Below are 19,202 nucleotides of genomic sequence, written 5' to 3'. Positions count from 1 at the left end.
GGAGTTCAAGGTCATATTCAGCGGCTTCGTGTGTTCGAGGCCAGCCTGGATTATGTGAAACTGTCTTAAAGGCGACAATAACAACAAAACCAACAAAGGAAATGGGATGACTCACTTACTGAGGTACTGAACATGGAAAACCGCTCACTGTTAGCATGATGCCAAATCATCTAGATATGGGCTTTTCCTACATAAGTATCAAGAGCATGCCCACCCAGTGACCACTTACACAAATACTGATTAGAAGATGCAGCAAGTGTGACCTATAGTCTCAGGCGTGAGCCTGGCTAGGTTGACAGTACATTCAAGACCTTTTAACAGATTTTAACCTTGGCCACTGACAGCCACAGTAACGATGCATTAGTAATCACTAGCTAACGATGTATCCACAATCAATGGCATTCTCTGGCTGTTGGAAGGATTATCCCAGATACTTTCTTTACATTTCTATCAGTCGTCAAATGAACTATAACAACAAAGCGTTATTGCTTCTTTTTGCAGATGGGGGGAACTGAGAACACGGAGAATCAGTCAAAGCCAGGCATGGTGGTACATGCCTACAGCCCCGGTACTCACGAGGCAGAGACAGGAAGGTCCGAATTCAAGGCTAGTCCCAGCTACAGAGTGACTTCCAGGCCAGCCTGGATCTCATGAGATTCTGTCGCAGGTCGAGGATCAGAGGGAGAAAGACTTTTATCTAAGATACTTCATGAGTAAAGAAATGGAATCAAGCTGGGTGGTGGTGGCACACGCCTTTAATCACAGCATTCAGGAGGCAGAGCCAGGTGGATCTCTGTGAGTTTGAGGCCAGCCTGGTCTACAGAGTGAGATCCAGGACAGGCACCAAAACTACACAGAGAAATCCTATCTCTAAAAAACAAACAAACAAACAAAAAAGAATCCAAATTCAAGCTATAAAACCCATATTTTTCCCTCTATGCAGCTCTAATAACATCTACAGTTTCATATTTGATTTTCAACTGAACCAAGCAATTCGTTTTCATTTCTTCTTTTTCTTCTTCTTCTTCTTCTTCTTCTTCTTCTTCTTCTTCTTCTTCTTCTTCTTCTTCTTCTTCTTCTTCTTCTTCTTCTTCTTCTTCTTCACTTTTTTTGGAGACAGGGTTTCTCTGTGTAGACCTGGCTTTGCCTCTTAAGTGCTGGGATTAAAGGCATGTGCCACCACCACCGCCTGGCTCATTTTCATTTGTTAAAGAAACTGTGACCTAGTGTTTTGTGGTTTTGAATGTTCTTTTTTCCTTTTCTTTTTTTTTAATGTGTGTGTGTGTGTGTGTGTGTGTGTGTGTGTGTGTGTGTGTGTGAGAGAGAGAGAGAGAGAGAGAGAGAGAGAGAGAGAGAGAGAGAGATCTAATTTGGAAGGACACATTTCTATGTCTGATTATTTTGCTTTTGCCTAGATCTGTAATGAAAAGTGTTAATATAACAAATGCTGAGGATGTCTTTCACGATTCCATTGTGCTTAAATTCTATTTGATTAACCCCCAAAGCTGTATCTTTAACAAACAGCACACAACAAAAAGAGATATAGCTGTCTCAATGATGACAACACTGTGAAATAGATGAAGGACTTGATGACAATTGGAAGGGAACATGGCATTGACTGCTTATTTTGCAGGGCTGGGACTCATCCCTTTGTTCAGTGTTTCCATGCTGTATACACTACCCACCTATTACCCAGTTAGCTGATATATAGACTACCAAATCAACTGTCATTCTAAGTATAGTGCTTATATTCAAATAATTCCATTTTATTTACTAATGGTCTTGGCATGCTAGAGTATTGATGCTGATAACTTTATTATAGCATATTGTCATAAGTGTATTTTGTGATTAATCTGATGCCATGCTTTGATATATTTGCCATAGACAGAGAGAGAGAGAGTGAGAGAGAGAGAGAGAGAGAGAGAGAGAGAGAGAGAGAGAGAGAGAGAGAGAGAGAGATACTACCTTGAGAGTCTTGAGCATCTGATAGAGTCCTTAGAATATGTCTCTCATAGATACAGGTGGACTAGAGTGTGTAGTGGGATTTCTCTTTGGCTCTCCCCTGTGCCCCTTTGTACTGACTCTCTGTGCTTATTGCAGGGATCCTAAGCAGTTAGTAAAGCTTAATTTGCCAAACAGAAATAAACCAACCTCACTGGGTGAGCAGATGCTTCCACCAAAGCAGAGGCAGAAGATGTGGTGGGATGGAGTGTGGGAGGGAAGTCTGTACGTCTCATGAAAACTGATAGCACACATCTCTTTGGTACTTTGAAATCTGCCCTGGTAGAATTTACTCCATGGGAAGGACTGGATATAGGAAACAGCTCTGAGCCATTGTTGAACATTAACTGTCACGCCCCTGAAGATGTGGTCCAATTTTGGAAAAGATCATTTTGCTTTGGGTTGATGTGGGTGATACCCATCCAGTATATCAGGGTGACGTGTATGTACCATGTGCTGAGAATTCAGAGACAGAGGGATTTTTGTCTCCAATTTTAAGAGTCCTTACATTATGAGCACTAGCTTGTCTCATGGTACCAACACTTTTATTGTGTATATATTATGAATATTAAAAATTCATCTTGCAATAAACATACACCTAACCTTTTACATTATGAAGTCTCAGAAGATGAGGGGAAGAAATAAATGTAAAGCATTCTACTGTTGTGGAACATTACTTTAACTATGTAAAGGTGTGCTACATTTGTTTATGCTGAAATTGTTTAATGATGTAAAGATGTGTTGCTTTGCCTGTCTAAGGCACCTGATTGGCCTAATGAAAAACTAAATGGCCAATAGCTTGGCAGAGGAGAGATAGGCTGGGCTGGTGAGCAGAGAGAATAAGTAAGGGGAGGAATTTAGACTCAAAAAGAAAAGAGAGAGAGAGAACGAGGGAGCAAGAGAGGAAGATGCCCAGGGCCAACCAGCCATCCAGGCAGCCACCAGTCAGACAGTCATGGAGTAGGACATACAGAATGAAAGAAAGGTAAAAGCCCTGAGGCAAAATGTAGATGAAGAGAAACAGGGTAACATAAGCTGTAAGAGCTGGTGGGACAAGCATAAGGCAAGGCCAGCCATTCATAAATAAGAATAAGTCTCTGTGTCATGATTTGGGGGACTGGCAGTCCAAGAAAGCCTGCTACATTCTACACAGGGCTGAACACACTGTAAGTGGTCCTGGATAATACATACTGTTTTCACTATTTATGAGAAATAACTCTATACAGCGCTCTGCCATTCTGAGAGACTCCACACAGGCTCTCAGGGGACTGTTTACACCTAGACCTGTGCTTCTCAGGGTGTGGCCCGCTCAGGGGACTGTTTACACCTAGACCTGTGCTTCTCAGGGTGTGACCCTAGGACCAGCAGCAGCAGTATTGGAATTTGTTAAGGGTACAGATTCTGGGTCTCAACCCTAGACCTGCTGAGTAAGAAACTATGAGGATGGGATGGACCAAGATCTTCAGGTGATTCTGAGCCAGGCTTCTTGGCCTTGTTTAATAAGGAAGCAGCAATGAGAACAGAGTTTAAAAAAACCTTCAGCCATGCTTGCAGATGCCTGTCGGTCTTAAAATCTTGATCCAATAAGCAACCTCTAATAGCTCTTTTGTTTTTCTTATCATTTATTTTCCTGGCACATTATGTGTTAACAGCTCTCTTGAGTAAGGCAACACCATGCAGAGACTACAATACATTTATCATTTGTTGAAAATGACTCCTAATGGTTTACTTCTCCTTACATAATGTAGGTGACTTCTATAGAGATTCCCTTCAGAAAAACCAGTGAGATGCAATCTACTTTTCTGAGTGGTCCATTGACTTCATGACCATGGGGAGAGGTTAATTTCCTCTTGTTACAGTACTTATTGGATGGAAGCACTTTGCATCCAATACTTACCGAAATAGAGTCACGTTTCACATTTACAATTGATCAATGGGGCTGAGAAGGGCAGAAAACTAATGGACGGTGTTCGGCAGACGTTTGTATCCCCCCAACAACCCTGTCTAGCAACTCTGACCACAGTGTTGAAAGAAGAAAGCAAATAAATTGAAGGCAGTGAGAATATCACAAGGCCAGAATATAAATATACACCGAGGGAGAGGTAAATGATAATAATTCTCATTTTTGCAGAATATTCTGGGTGCTACTTTCTTGCCATGGCAAAATGAAAAAATAACTTATATCTATGCATCTCCTTGCCTTGTACTCATAATTCTTTAAGGGATGTATCTGCAGTCAATTAGGTCAAATAAGCAAAGCCAGTGTGTGGCAAGCCCTGGGACCCCTCTGTCAGGAAACAGACTTGACATTCAGAGAACATTCCAGCCCTGCTTAGCCCTACAACTCAAGAGAGGTGGACTTTCCCCTGTACAGACAGAACTGTCTTTCTATAGATTGTGGGGTTTAGAAGCAAAGAGCTTGTAGATGTGTATGTCTAACAAAAAATAGGTTAAAATGACTTTTGTCTTTTGTTCCTTTCCATTCAAAAGAATACTTTAAGGTTTTCTTATCAGTTACCCACCTGTGGTGAACCGATGTCCCCAAGACTTCAGTGACCCTGGCCCTGTTGCTTCTTGGCACTGATGTTCAGAGCCCTGTGTCTCCTCTGGCCCAGATTCCAGGGGGATCGTGCATTAGCATGCCCTCCCCTTCCCTACCTGCAACTAGAATACCATGTCTTCTGGGCATGTCCACATCCTGCCAGCTCAGGGAGTAGGTTTTTCAGTCTGGCATGAGAACTTTCCCTATGGTTGTAAAGCCTTCAGCTTGAAGTATTCAGTGAATATGATTTTTCTGTAACATTCTTGTACATACTACTAATAAAAAGAAAAAATGATAACTCATGTGAAGCTATGGGTAAGAAGACCCCACCCTCAGCTTATACATGCTAACTTATTAACAAGCGTTGAGCTAGCACAAGCCCTATAACAATATGACACAATGTACCAAAGTTAAAAGTAGTATATTTGAGGTACTTTCTGTCCAAAGTGGATAACTTGAACAGTTATCTATTTTCATAAGACTCTCTAGTTGGGCCAGTATTTCATACAGTTTTAACTGCTTCATACAGGCACACAACAAACATATTCTCATCCATCTTCCTCCAGAGAGCTTCCCCACCCTCCATCAGGTCAATTACACCATCTGTGCATTCCTGTAGCTTATATGATGTTCACACCTCCATTATACTGCCACTTCCCTCTGTCAGGCTGGGCCAGCCTTAGAGTGAGACTGTGTGGTTTTCGTCTCTCTGTTCCCAGAGTCATAGAACAGTACAGACTGTGTAAGCCACGAAGTTCAGTCGGTGGACAAGTGGTGTGCTGTTGAATGTGGCTGGGCATTACAAGGCTGTGCAGTGTCTTGCTGGAGGTCAGGCCTAGTGAAGGTGACCCAAGAGTGGCTGCTAACGGGGCTCTTTATCGTGGAGGAATTGTGATTGTTTTTAAGATCCTGGTCAGTCGGTCTTGATTATTAGAATGTACATGTCTCATCATGAGAAGGACGGAGAGCTTGGCAATTGAGATTTCAGCCCAGCAGCCTCCAGGGACCAAGACATTATGTGGGGGAAATCTCGATCCTGCTGACAGAAGCTGAGAAGAAAGCCCAGGCATGTGCTTCAGGATGTGACAGGAGCGAGTTTGGAACATTCTCTCTGGCTTGCTGTGGATGAAAAAAGAAATAAGGAAAAACAAACCAAGGCCTTTGTTCCTTTGCTTCAGTTCTGTAGATCCTCCGTGTGAGGAGAGGTAGTGAACCCCGACAGCCTCGTCAAACTTGTGCGGCACTGGAAGGTTTAAAAATGTATTTAAAGACATGAAAATGGGAGAGGGTGCTGGGTGGAAAGAGAAAAGGGGGTCATTGGAAGGGGAGGGGGCAATGAAGGAAGTGGATGTGGTTAAGATGTATTATGCATGTGTATGAAAATGTCATGATGAGATCTGTTGTGTATTTTTAATACATGCTGATAATATAACAAATTTTGAAAGTGCTTTCACAAAGGACTTGCTCCCCAACTTAGAAACCTGAACTGCCCAGCCTCTTGTCTCCCCACCCGCACCTGCCCGTCCTGCGCTATAGAACCACCTCCCTGAGTCTTGCTTTGTTTTCCATTCACAACTCTCCAGACCAGCATGCTCCTGATTCCAATGATGAGCCTCTCTAGAAATGTCACCTGGAGCTCATGGTAGTCCTCCTGCCTCAGGCTCCAGTGTGCTGAGATTTCAGGCATGAGGCCACCACACCCAGCTTCCCAATAGACTAGTTTTGTTCAGATTGCTGAAATAGCGTCTCAGAATCCTTGCCACATCTCGGACATCTCTGTTTATTTTCCTGAAGTGTATCTAAACCCATGTCACCCCCTGCTGGAGAGCCAGGCCGCCGCCTTATCACCCCTCTGTTCTGTCTTTCCCCTGCCTTTTCTACTCTACATTTTGTTACAATTCTGCTGTGGGTCTGTCTGTTCTGCTAGCCTGCTCTACATCGTACCATTGCTGGGCTGTGGCTCCTGCATCTGCTTTCAGCCAGGCTGACTGCTGTGTGCTGCAGGCCTGCAGTGTGGGCCCCTGGCTTCCTCTCCATCACCCCAACACCCCCTTTATAGGGTTCTGTGATGATCACATGAAGAAAGTCCTTAGACAAGCTCCAGCAGGCTGCTAGAGGCTGTCACTGTTACTAGGACTTTTCAAGACTAAGTTTTAAGCAAATCCTTCTGTATGTTCCTATTAGATTCAATTTCTTTAAGCTTTTATAGTTCTCTGAATGGCGTGTAGCAGAAAATGTCCTGCCTTAGCGTAGTGTGAGAGTTTATTTGGACTCTACTGGACATACACTGATCAAATAGATTAAATTTAATTATTATTGTATATACTCTGAACCATCTTCTGCAGTACCTGGCTAAGTTAAAATAATGTCTTTGCTATTTTACAGCCATGTTCCACTGGGCTGGATAGATGGTTCCATGGTTCAAAGTGCAGACTGCTCACATAGAGAACCTACCTACCTTAGTTCAGTTCCCAGTGCCCAAGTCAGATGGCTTACAACTGCCTAGGGATCTGACACCCTCTTCTGGCCTCTGAGGACACTGCATTCATGTTCACATACCCACACATAGATACACAAACACATACTCAATAAAAATTAGCAAAAATACATCTTTAAAATTGATTTTCACAAGTTGAGAAAAACCTGTATGCCATGAATAAAATGAACCAAAGGGCTTGACAAAGTAGACGAGCCAGGGAAGGACACAGAGCTGAGCGTTTCTGGAGTCCTGACACGTGTGCCCCAATGATGTCCTTTGTCCCTGCTGCAGGTCTGCGTGGTGGCCTACCTTGGACTGTTCATGCTTTGTGTCTCATATCAAGTTGATGAGAGAACATGTGTCCAGTTCTCAATGAAAGTAAGTCGTTTCTCCTTTTCTCAGACTCATCACACACAGGAAGAAATGTGAGCACAAAAGAAGAGGGCTTCTCAAGTGTTCCATGTCTGACGAGTTTAGAAACTTTGATTTCAGGCAGTCCAAACATGTTTTAGGAGGATATTGGTCCAGACACAGAGGTAATGCTGGTCCTTTTAATTAATTTCCATGAGTTGGGTTGTTCCTAGAGCACATGAAGTGGGACCTTTAATGTCCCAAAAAGGAATATTGAACAGTCATCAGTTCAAGGAAACACTTGGCCAGGGAAAGGTGTCTCTCTGGGTGCCCACTTCCGTATCTTGTGGTTATTTGGAATATTTCACTAATGAAACAATCTGAGTGTTTCCCCTTGTAGGTGGGAGCACCAAGACAGAAAAGGAACATTGGCCAAATCCAGTGGGTCCTGCCAATAGTCTGTGGGAAATGGCTAGGCCGTGCAGGGCTTGGCAATTCTCTCTTTCATTATGAACTTTTTGTCTGTTGTGGACAGTGCATTTGGTTGCAGTCTGTTAAGGTACACAGCACCTTGCTCCACAAATATAATCTCCAGATTATACTTAAACACTTAAACAGAGACTTACACACTTCCCTCAGAGGTGAGGAACATAAAACAAACTGAGCAGCTTGGCTGGTGGATTTCACTCAGTGCCATAGCCAAGGATGAAGAATGTTCTGTATGTTTCTCTTGCCCATCTGTAGTTGACTTTTCTTCTAGGCATGTTCTTTGCTACAATCAGGAAACATGAAGCCCAAGAATAAGTCAACAATGTCATTTAAAAACCACAAAGATAAAAAATAGGATGTGTTTAAAATGTGGGAATGTAGCTCAGTTGGTACAGTCCTTGCCTAGCATGGACTCCCAGCACCAAATAAATGGAACATGGTGGCACATGACTGACTGTAATCTTACCACTCATTAAGCAGAAACAGGGGGATCAGAAGTTCAAAAGTTCAAGGCCAGCCTCAGCCATGTACTGAGTTGGAGACCAGCTGAGCTACATGGAATACTGTCTCAAAAGAAGGAGGAAGAGGAAGAGGAGGAGAATATCATATACTCAAAGATGGTGGTATAAAAAGCAGTGTGCTCACAATTTGAAGGACAGTTGTGAGCCACCATGTGGGTGTTGGAAACTGAACCTGGGTCCTCTGTAAGAATAGCAAGTGTTCTTCACCCCAAATCATCTCTCCAGCCCCAAAATGAACCTTCTTGAGATGAGGGGTTTTTGTTGTTGTTGTTTTTAGAAGAAAGCAAGAGGGGGCAGACAGCAGTCCAGGCTCTTGTTTTTGATGAGTCTGACCAAATAACAAGACATGGTGATGTGAAGAAGGAAAGAAAGGAAAAGAACAAAAAGCCAAAAACCCAGTGAGAAATAGCTTGCTAAGTCTCAGGAGAGTCCTCCAGCAGGTAGGAGTGTTCTGATGGGGATCACATCCAGGCGTGGAGAGCACGCCGACTTCCTCACTCCTTCCTGATTCCTGAAAAAGGCAGAGATGAAGCCTCCCTTTCGGTGAGTCTCCCTGTCAGGCATCTCAACATCTGTCCATTAAAAAAAAAAAAAACAATAACAACAACAAAAGAAAAAGAAAAACAGGGATGGGGAAGAAAAAGAAGAAGAGGAACGGCAGTTGGTGTCGGGCTGGCTGCAGACTGCCCCCATGCTGAGAGAGCCTCCTTAGCTCTTTCTTTTCTTCAGCAAGACAGACACTGACTGACAGACAGACAGGCAGTCCTTCCTCCTCCCTGAAGGGGACCTTCAGCCAGGCTGCTGCCAGCAATCTCTCTGTGGCATCTTTGTTCCAGAAGGAGCTTTGTCCAGGCTCCAACAGGGCACAGCTCATGCCGTGCTTCCCATGGTGGTTTAGGGAGGATGAAATGGGCCTTAGGAGGGGCTGGTCACCACATGGCTGCATTTTAGCCCTCTTTCCCCGGGCTAAGCTTTTTAGTTTATGTTCTCTTATTGGGCACCAAGATAGACAGGACAAGTCACCATGCTATGGTGATGGAGTCTTCTTGTACAAACACACACTCACATACACAAACTCACACATCTGCACACGCGCGTGCACACACACACACACAAACACACACACACACACACACATACACATTGTGATGGTCTGAAAGAAAATGAATGGCCCCCAAAGGGAGTGGCATTATGAGGAGGGGTGGCCTTGTTGGAGGAAGTGTGTCACTGTGGGGGCGGGCTTTGAGGTCTCTTTTCTCAAGCTTCATTCAGTGTGATACTGAGTCGACTTCCTGTTGCCTCTGAGTCAGGATGTAGGACTCTCAGCTCCAGCACCACATCTGCCTGCACGCCACCATGCTCCCCACCATGATGACATCTGAAACTGTAAGGAAGGGCCTCAATTAAATGTTTTTATTTATAAGAGTTGCTGTGGTCATGGTGTCTCTTCACAGCAATAAAAACCCTAAGACACTCATATACAAACACTTGCACACACTCACACATATACAAACACACATACAAACACACACTCATACTCACACACAAAACAAACACACAACACACACAAGCACATATACGAACACACAAATACACAAAACCACACACACATACACAAACTCACACACAAATACACACACATACACAAAACACAAATATTCACACACAAACATACACACACACACACACACATTCACACACTCACAACAAACACACACTCCCCTGCTCTTAGACCTGGAGACTACTAGCACTTCCTGGCTTTTCCCTTGGACTCTCTGCCTCTGGTCCTGGCAGGTCGCTGGGTGTGGACCCTCCCACCTCCCTCTGGGTGTACCCCCTTTTCTGAGTGCTCTCCTGCATTTGCTGAACCCTTGAAGGTCATGTGCCTACAGACACCTTGCTGGCGGTTCCTCAGACTGCTCAGTGGCAGACACTTCCCCAGCAGCAGAAAGGCCTTATCTTTCTGGCCAAGGCGGAGACAGTAAATCTAACCAGAACTCCCCTCCTCCCAGAGCAGCCAACTGGGAAAGTCTCAGCAGGTTCCAGAGACAGCAGGTCAGGAGCAAGCCTGGGGATTACAGAGCTGGCCTCTGGGGACATTCTGCTGGGACACCCACACAGGCTGCTGTCATATCCAAGGTCATTCCACACACCTGCCTTCATTGACAGTTTATTTCTGTCATGTGGGCAAAACAGGCTGCCTGGTTTTAAATTGTGGGTTTTAATGCAGGAGCCTGTGGCTGTCAGGAAGGGGCCTTGCAGATGTCACCAGCAGGCTTGAGTATCTGGGACCTCAGACAAGAGGCTTTCCTGACTCTGGTGTGTGCCCGTGTATCACTTTGCTAAGGGATGTGGCTTCTCTTTCCCTGTCCTTGAGCTGCTGGATTCTGCATATTTAAGGAGCTAGATGACAATGAAGCAACCTCTGTGTTTGTGTCAATGTTTACGCCCTTCTACAAGCCAAGTCCACATTGTTCCTCCCACGCAACAGAAAACAAGACAGACAGTAGAGCTGGTCCTGGGAGCTTCCTGGAAATGGCAGCATTCCGTCTCTGCGGGTTTAACTCCTGTGCCCTTGGGAGATACCTGCTCTTGATCCTTAGCGTGATACTATGAAGTCAGGTTAGAAGTATCACTCCAGACAGATTTGCAGGTAAAGAGATAATGGTTAATATGCCTAAAAGATGAGCCCCCAGGTAGCATTCCGGAGCAAAGCCTTAATTAGGTGGTCTGGCCTGCTGGCCCATGTCCTTCACTGTTGTTTGTGTTCTTGTTAAATGGTCTTTGGCAAATAAATATCTGAGCTAAAATGTATCATTAAAATTGTTTTAAATTATATTTCATTTATCTCTTTTCTGTGTGTGTTTGTGCTGTGATGTGTGTGTACAGGCCAGGGTGTGCTCTCCCCTCCACCGTGTGGGCTCCAGGTATTGAACTCGGGTCCTCAGGCCTGGTGGCAGGAGCCTTTACCCACTAAGCCATCTTGCCAGCCCTGTTTTCTTTAAAATACACAAACTTCTTATTGTCAGCAAATGGACTTTCCCATAGTAAGTGTTATAAACAGCTCCCATTTAAGGACATGTGTGTGCATCTGGGTGTGATTGTGAATGTGTGCACAAGGCAGGGTATGCAGTAGACAGAAGAGCAACTGTAGGATCTGTCTGCTGGTGGCCAAAAATAAAGAATAAAATGGTGTGGCAGAATTTCACTCTGGGACTGTTCTACTAAGTGGATGGCTACCCAAAGGGAAGTGACCATTTTTAACTGGGGTTCCTTCTGCTAGCAGTCACACGTGGCCAGCATAAACTGGCTCCCCATACACGGAATTTAAATTCAATCACCAAGTCCAAAGATTTCAGAATAATCCACAATATTTTCAATATTCTATGCCATTAGCCTTACACAATAAATCCATATTTTGAAGTCTAAACACGCCAAGTCTACATAAATATTGTCACTGAATGTTCTGGGGACAGGACCAAAGCAGTCCTTTTAATATCACAAATTAAATAAATCCTTTCTAATTTTATAATGATGCCACTTTGCACTTCCCTGATTTTCCCCTCCAAGGAACACTAAACATGTCAAGTACAAATTATTCCTGTTATGTTTCTAAGATACAAGATGCTTTATCAGGCATGATGATATCTGCCTGAAATCCCAGCCCCTGATGGGAGGAGGCAGGAGGATCAGGAGTTCAGGGCTGGCCTCAGCCACACATCAGAACTGCTCTCGGTAAGGAGTGGCTTTTGTCTATGTGGCAGCATAAATCTTGCCCTACAACCTGTAGGCACTAGTCCCAAAGTCCAGTCTTTATCTGGACCCCAACAGGAGGGCCACGAAGAGAGCTGTGTCTGGTATGACTTTAGTCCCAAGAGCATCTCTTGTGCTGCACAGGGAATTTTATTGTGGCCTTGTTGGTGAGAACCCACGACTTTTGGACACAATGTTCCCCAAGTAAGTAAAGTAAACCAGAGACATTTATGGAGAGTCCACAATTCCTTCCCAGCAGAGCTAGAACTTTAACCAGCATGACCAATCCCAGGGCTGCCATGTAGGCCAAGTCACCTGCCTTCCATAGCCATCATTTATTTTTCTGCCCAGAGGCCTCTTGCTCGGGGGTCTTGACAATCAGGGCTGTAGTATGATAACTACTGTATCAAGTGCATTCTGTTTTTCATTAACTTTTATCACTAGTTGATCAACATGTAATAATTTTGACCAACATGGTGCTCGTATTACAGAAACCTGGCCTTTACTTTCCAATCTCGTTTCCATCCTATGACTGGCAGTTCTCAATTTAAAAAATAAGTGCTGTGTGTCATCTGGGAGAGAGGGCTTGTTCGGGATTCATTTACGTTTCCTGCTAAATCTAGACATAAACATCCCACAGTCAAGCCAACAGGTCATTGCAGGTCATGGAAAAAGCCAAGGACTGCAAGAAAAATGGCATACATAACTCTAAAGCTGGCCACGGTGGTACACACCTACAATGCCGGCACTTGAGCACAGGAGGGAGGAGGACTGGGAATTAAAGTCCGTCCTCAGCCAGGGGGACATGAGACTCTGTTGCAAAAATCCATCAGTCATCTAACTAATCAGCATGAAGTATATCTGTATCTTGGTATTACGGTTTGACTGCTTTGTGGTCAGCCCATCTTCTCTGTAACAGAAAGCTTTTCTTCTCTGTTGCAGGTGCTCTACTTCCTGCTGAGTGCCCTGGGCCTGATGGTCTGCATGCTGGCCGTGGCGTTTGCCGTCCACCACTGTTCCCTGCTTGCACAGTTTACCTGTGAGACCTCCCTCGATTCTTGCCTGTGCAAACTGCCTTCCTCGGAGCCTCTCAGCAGGACCTTTGTTTACCGGGATGTGGCTGACTGTACCAGCATCACTGGCACATTCAAATTGTTCTTAATTATCCAGATCGTTCTAAACCTGGTCTGTGGCCTTGTGTGCTTGCTGGCTTGCTTTGTGATGTGGAAACACAGGTACCAGGTCTTTTATGTGGGTGTTGGGCTACGCTCCCTGATGACTTCTGATGGACAACAACAAAAGACCTAACAGCTTGACTCAGGCGTAGAGGCAGAAACAGAACCCTGGTTAGCCAAGGTGAAAAACACAATTTTTTTAAAGGCAAACTTTTGACAACAAATGCTTATTCATTCTCTAAGTGAATATTTTTAGATTTTTCAGTGAACAAAAGAACTTTTTGTAGATATGTATTGTACATTTTAAAATATTCTTGTGAGGTTAGGGATGGAGAGATGGCTCACAAGCCCTCTTGCAGAGGACCGAGTTCAAGTTCAGTTCCAGAACCCAAGTTGGGCGACTCACAACTACCTGTACCCCCAGCTCCAAGAGTATTGGGTGCCCACACATATGCACACACATGTACATAATTTAACAAAACAAAAACTTTTAAAGTTTTTATGAGAAATAAGATTCAAATTGATTTCACAAACTCTAAATGGAAAAGTAATAACAGATGAGGAATGAATGACCTAGATCAATTGCTTTCTGGTGCTTACTCCTGACACTCTTTCATCCATGACTTACGCAACCTCCTTTCCTGTCCATCCAATATGATGGTGTGAACTGGCATCTAAGGCCACTTCCTAGCCTCCAGATTCTTCTAGTTCCTTCTACCACCTGCCATTATCCATGTGGTGTCTTGGAGAATGGTAGAGTCTGGGGAAAGATGAATCTCTGTGTTGAATGCTTTAATTTATCACAGTACAGATGTCTTTAAGGCATGAAGTAGCTTAAAAAAACTAGTAGAACAGGAAGGCCGAGTAATTATAAACACCTGGGTGGAGTGCAGCCTTCTGGCTGCTTTAACTCCACTCCATGAGTGGGCTGTAGCTTCCCTCCGTGATCATCTGCGGCCTCTATGATTGTCCGCTTCACATAATTGAATGGTAGTGCCGTTGCATTCTTAACGATGTAGAAAGTTTAAAAATAATTACATTATGCCTCTAGTCTATCATCTAAAACAAATCATTAAGACTAATTTCCAGCTAATTGTTCATTATAATTATGCTGTTTAATGAGCTCTGGCTGTCCTTAGGCAGTGCTGTTGGTGTTGAGAAAAATTATAGCCACAAGGGAAGATGTCTGAAGATCCACTCTCCAACCACTGCAAAAAGAACTTGTAAAACACTAACACTCAGGTTTAAAACACTCTTAGAGAAAAAACAAGAGCATTTGTCATAGGAAGCACTAACACTAATAGCACAATTGTGATGTGTGATGTGTTGTAGAGTATCTCTCTTGACAACCAGGTACCTTTGATGGTGATTGGGTACCACTGTTGAGTCCTGTCATAAACTTTGCCTTTTTATGAAATCCTATTAATGATGACTTTTACAGTTGACCTAGAGACAGATGTCTCACTACCATCATTTGGACGATACATCCATGGTTAGAAGGTCGATTTAGTTTGTTATCAGTTTAGATTTGACACAGGTACTTTGTTAGGATAGACTTTGCTGCGTTACTGTTATTACTAAATTCAGAAGAGCATCTGTACATTGAGGGAGGTGCTCACCTGGGAAATCCACACCGTGTAAAGACCACCATGAATGTCTCTCCTAGCTGATGTTTTTAAAAGTAGAAGTTCCAGGTCATGGTTCAGCCAGGTTTGCTCTCTGCCCTGACTGTCCATACACTTTCCTAGTCACAGCATTTGCCCTATGGGAACACGTGTTCTCCTTGAGAGTCAGTGGAGAATTCTATGATGGTGACAATGGAATCAGTCTGTGTGACACACACATCCCAACTAAAGGAACGTATTAGGCTAGTCAGTTGGAGGACTGGCCACTGTAGTTCACTCCAGGTAAAACTCATTATGTTCTGCCTTGCCCTGAATCTGCCCTTTTTGCCTGCTAGCTCAGATCAGGAAGGCCCATCAGAGTGTCTAGTGGATAAAATCCCACCAAAGGTCTGGTCTCAGCTGTGCATGCACGAGCCTCCAGATACTGACCTGAAAAACCTTCGGTGTTTGTTAAGAATAACCAACTCTGGGCTAGGGAAATGGCTCAGTCAGCCAAGTGCTTGCCACCCCAGTAGGAACTTGATCCTTAGACCCCAGGTAAAAAGACCAAGCACAGCGATATGTGCTTATAATCCTGGCACTGAGGATGTAGAGACAGGTAGATCCCTGGGACTCCTGGACCAGCCAGCTTTATTAATGGTCGAATTTTAGGTCTCTGGTGAGGGAGTTTGTCTCAAGAAACAAAAAAGAAAGCAAAGTGGACAGCTGACCTCTGGCCTCCACATAGATCACACACATACACAGTTGCACCTGCACACTCTGAGGAATAACCAAATGCACATTGACTTACGATAGTTTTCTGTAGAAGTAGTGGAAGGACTGGGAATTGGGGATGTCACAGGCTGTCCTTCATGTCAGGTGCTATGCATGGGGTACCACTAGAGGCACACAGAACAACAGAACACTTTCCACAGCTTTGACCAGCACACTCAAAAGGGTTTTGTGTGTGTGAGAGAAAATCAAGATCCCTACACAATTAGGTTGCTCTGTGCTTTACAAACAACTCATGGGGCATTTTAAAGGGTATAATAATTTTAGCCTGCAGGTTTCTTGTTTTCTAACTCAATCAAGAGTAGGCATGGTTTAAAGTTATAATATTTTGTCTGCATAGAATGGGAATTTTACTATTATATGATCAAATTATTCTCAACTCCCCAAAGAGGAGGACGGAGTTGTAAGGGCATAGAAGGAGAAAAACCAAATGAGGGGATCCCGTTGCTAAAAGCTCACTGTAGACTGCTATGTGTAAGAATTGTGCTGCATGAATAACAAATGGCTTTGGGTTGGATTTGAAGTATTTTGACTTTATGTTTTGCAAATATTGAAGCTTCAGTAAGGACAACAGAGAAGGAGCAGGCCCAGAGCTTCTCACTTAGCAGAATGTTACACTTCAAATCTGTCCAAGAGCCAGGATGGTGACTGTGCCTTCCAAACCCCAAAACAGCAAGGTTTGCACAGCCCCCCTCCCAAGCCTCTTTCAGGAGAATTAAATGAATCAAGATTTTGCAGAGAAGAGAAGCAGCCAGGACTTGGCAGTACTTGGAATAGGAATACGACAGTCTGAATGTACAGACTGTAACCAAGCCCACTCAACGGCTCTGTGCCTTCACGTGACCATCATCTGTGGCTCCCAAGCTCCGTCCAAATTGGTGTAGGCAGCACCTTGGAACCATGCCTAAACCATAGCTACTCCAAAGCCCTAGAAACTGTAGTCAAGTGGCAGGCCTCACATTTCTCCTTCTTTGGATTGAGAGCTTAGATGTTCTCTTCTGAGTGCCTTTCAGTGTGTTCCCACAGCAAAATTCCGTTCTGTATATGTTTTGTATCCATGTCCAAGGTGGTTTCCTGATACTCTTTCGCTTGCCTTCTATGTGCAGCATGCTCTTCTTTTATGAGACTGTGGTAGAGACTGGAGAAAAGCTGCCGGGGGGAGGGGGAAGGGGGTATTAGGGAGCAGCTGAGGAACGGCTACCCAAAGACCATCAGAAATGAACTTAAAAGCTGTTCATTTGCAAACATAAACTGTGTCCTAATATTTCCTGGTGACTGTCTCTGAATCCTTGCTGCATGATCACATTTGTATAAATATGCCACTGGATTTTACTCCAGTTAAAAAACCCACAATGTGCTTTAGCAGTACAGTGTAAATTCTGTCTGTCTGATGGCCAAATGCTTAGTGGTCAAGCCACCGAAATGAATTCGTGTCTTCTAATTTTCTTATCTCAAATGAGCACTGTCCCTTTCAGAACTGTGGGTTTGTGTTTTGGTGCTGCAGTTTCCTTTCCTGGCCTTGATCAAATCAAGAGAAGAAGATGAAGTGTTTCTATACATTTGAGGTGGTTGTTTTTAAAGGGGTGTGTGTGTGTTTCCATTATTAATAAACTTTTCATAATCCACAAATGTTTTAATGTGACCGTGCAATGCATGTGAATTGGTATATGTGAAATTGTTCAGGTCAGTGTTGGCTTCAGAAACTTGTTAGAACCTGGAGGTCAAGGTGTTAAGTGAAATAAGGCAGGTTCAGAAAGATTAATACTGCCTGATTCCTCATGTATGTAGAGACTAGAGTGTTACATGAACCTTAAAAGGTCTTATTAATAAAAAACAGGGGAGCCAGATATTGGGGTGAATGCTGAAAGATGAGAGAGATAATACAAAGTACAAGCCACAGCTAACCTCACCTCATCAACTTCTCAGCTGATCTTGTTTTCTCAAACTGGAAGCCTCTGAGTCCTCATCCGAATGGATCTCAGCCGAACTGCTGCTAAAAGCTAAAAGCTTAAAAAGACTCTAGTTCCTGGTCCTCACATCTTATATACCTTTCTGCTTCCTGTCATCACTTCCTGGGATTAAAGGTGTGAGTCACCATACCTGGCTGTTTCTATTGTGACTTTGAACTCACAGAGATCCGATGGATCTCTGCCTCTGGAATGCTAGGATTAAAGGTGTGTGCTGCCACTGCCTAAACCTATGTTTAATATAGTGGCTGTTCTGTCATCTGACCCCAGATAAGTTTATTAGGGTGCACAATATATTGAGGAATACAATATCACCACACTAGAGCTTACGTGTGTGTGTGTGTGTGTGTGTCTGTGTGTGTGTGTGTGTGTGTGTGTGTGTGTGTGTGTGTGTGTGTAGCTCATTAAACTTCAAAGAGGACCATAACGGAGGAAGAAGAGATCTTAACAAGGCAGGTGGGGTCAGGGAAGGGAGGGTAATGGAATACAGTGACTTGAAAGGGAAGAGCAGCCATGAGGGGAGGAAAGAGGACCAGGAGAAGGAAGGCAGGGGACAGGGCAATGACAATAAGAACAAAATATATACTTTTTAAAGGTCATAATGAAACACATATCTTCTATGCTAACTTTAAAAAACGTAATTTAGAAAAATATTAAAAGAATGAAAAAAAAAAACCCCTATGTTGGTAATAGACAAGAACCAGCTTGGCAGTGCTGCTGGTTTAGTCTCAGGCAGTCTGTATTTTGCACTTCGCATTAGGGTAGAGGTCAAGGTTGTAATTGGTCCCCGGGTAGAATGCAAGCTGGAGGGAATCTTGTGAGAGGTGCCTGGAATGCCAAGTCCTCATGTCTATCAGTCAATGTCAAATAAAGCTGACTGGCCTAAGATAGGATACTCATGCCTCATATTCCACAGACATAAATATTACACACTTGACGGTCTTCTCCCCTCAGATCTGAATCAAGGACCTCCTCTTACCAACTCCGAGGCAATGTAAGAGTCCACCATACTGTGAGTGCTCTCTCTCTTTCTGTTTACATAGGAAAGCTTCTAAACTGCAAACAGCAGGAGACAAGTACCAACGCATTCCGAGCTGCATTTCATGACTCAGTGCTAAGGGCCCAGGGTTAAAAGTCTGACCACCACATATTGTTGTGACATTGGACAAGCCATTTGGTTTTACTTTCCACAGATGCAAATTATGGAAAAATCAAACCTCCTCACAGTAACATGGGGGAAAGTGAAATGAAGAGCACTTACCCAAGAAACTTCAGTACACGGTTTCCTCCTTCTGTGGCTGGTTGGTGTAGCCTATGATACTTTTCATGGACACGAGCCTGTTCCCCACATTAGCTACAGGAGTAACTTGGATATAGGCTAGTCATTGTGAAATATAAGATGTATATTACCATGCATTTAAAAAAATTCAAAGTGTAAGCAAAAGTCAAACTATTCTGAGACATAGACATACAAATATTTTTAGCAAATATTTAAACATGTATAGTGATCCCTAGAAAAACCTGGGAA

The 19,202-nt window shown here is 43.7% G+C and overlaps 1 protein-coding gene across 2 annotated transcripts in view; it reads left to right on the top strand.

Annotated features, from left to right (window-relative positions):
• The window catches only part of Sspn (sarcospan), a 38,712-nt gene extending 21,376 nt beyond the window's left edge, over positions 1-17,336 (top strand). For both annotated transcript variants that reach the window (XM_028891639.2, XM_028891640.2), the window contains exons 2-3: positions 7,314-7,400; positions 13,079-17,336. In XM_028891639.2, coding sequence (XP_028747472.1) covers positions 7,314-7,400; positions 13,079-13,444 — 453 coding nt within the window. In that variant the 3' untranslated portion in view covers positions 13,445-17,336. The remainder of the gene's footprint in view (positions 1-7,313; positions 7,401-13,078) is intronic.
• Positions 17,337-19,202: the final 1,866 nt, after the last annotated feature.

Source organism: Peromyscus leucopus, chromosome 3 (assembly GCF_004664715.2).
Source record: "Peromyscus leucopus breed LL Stock chromosome 3, UCI_PerLeu_2.1, whole genome shotgun sequence".
NCBI classification, from domain to species: domain Eukaryota; kingdom Metazoa; phylum Chordata; class Mammalia; order Rodentia; family Cricetidae; genus Peromyscus; species Peromyscus leucopus.
Note: the sequence above shows the minus strand (reverse complement) of the source record. Positions and strands in the feature narration are given on the sequence as shown.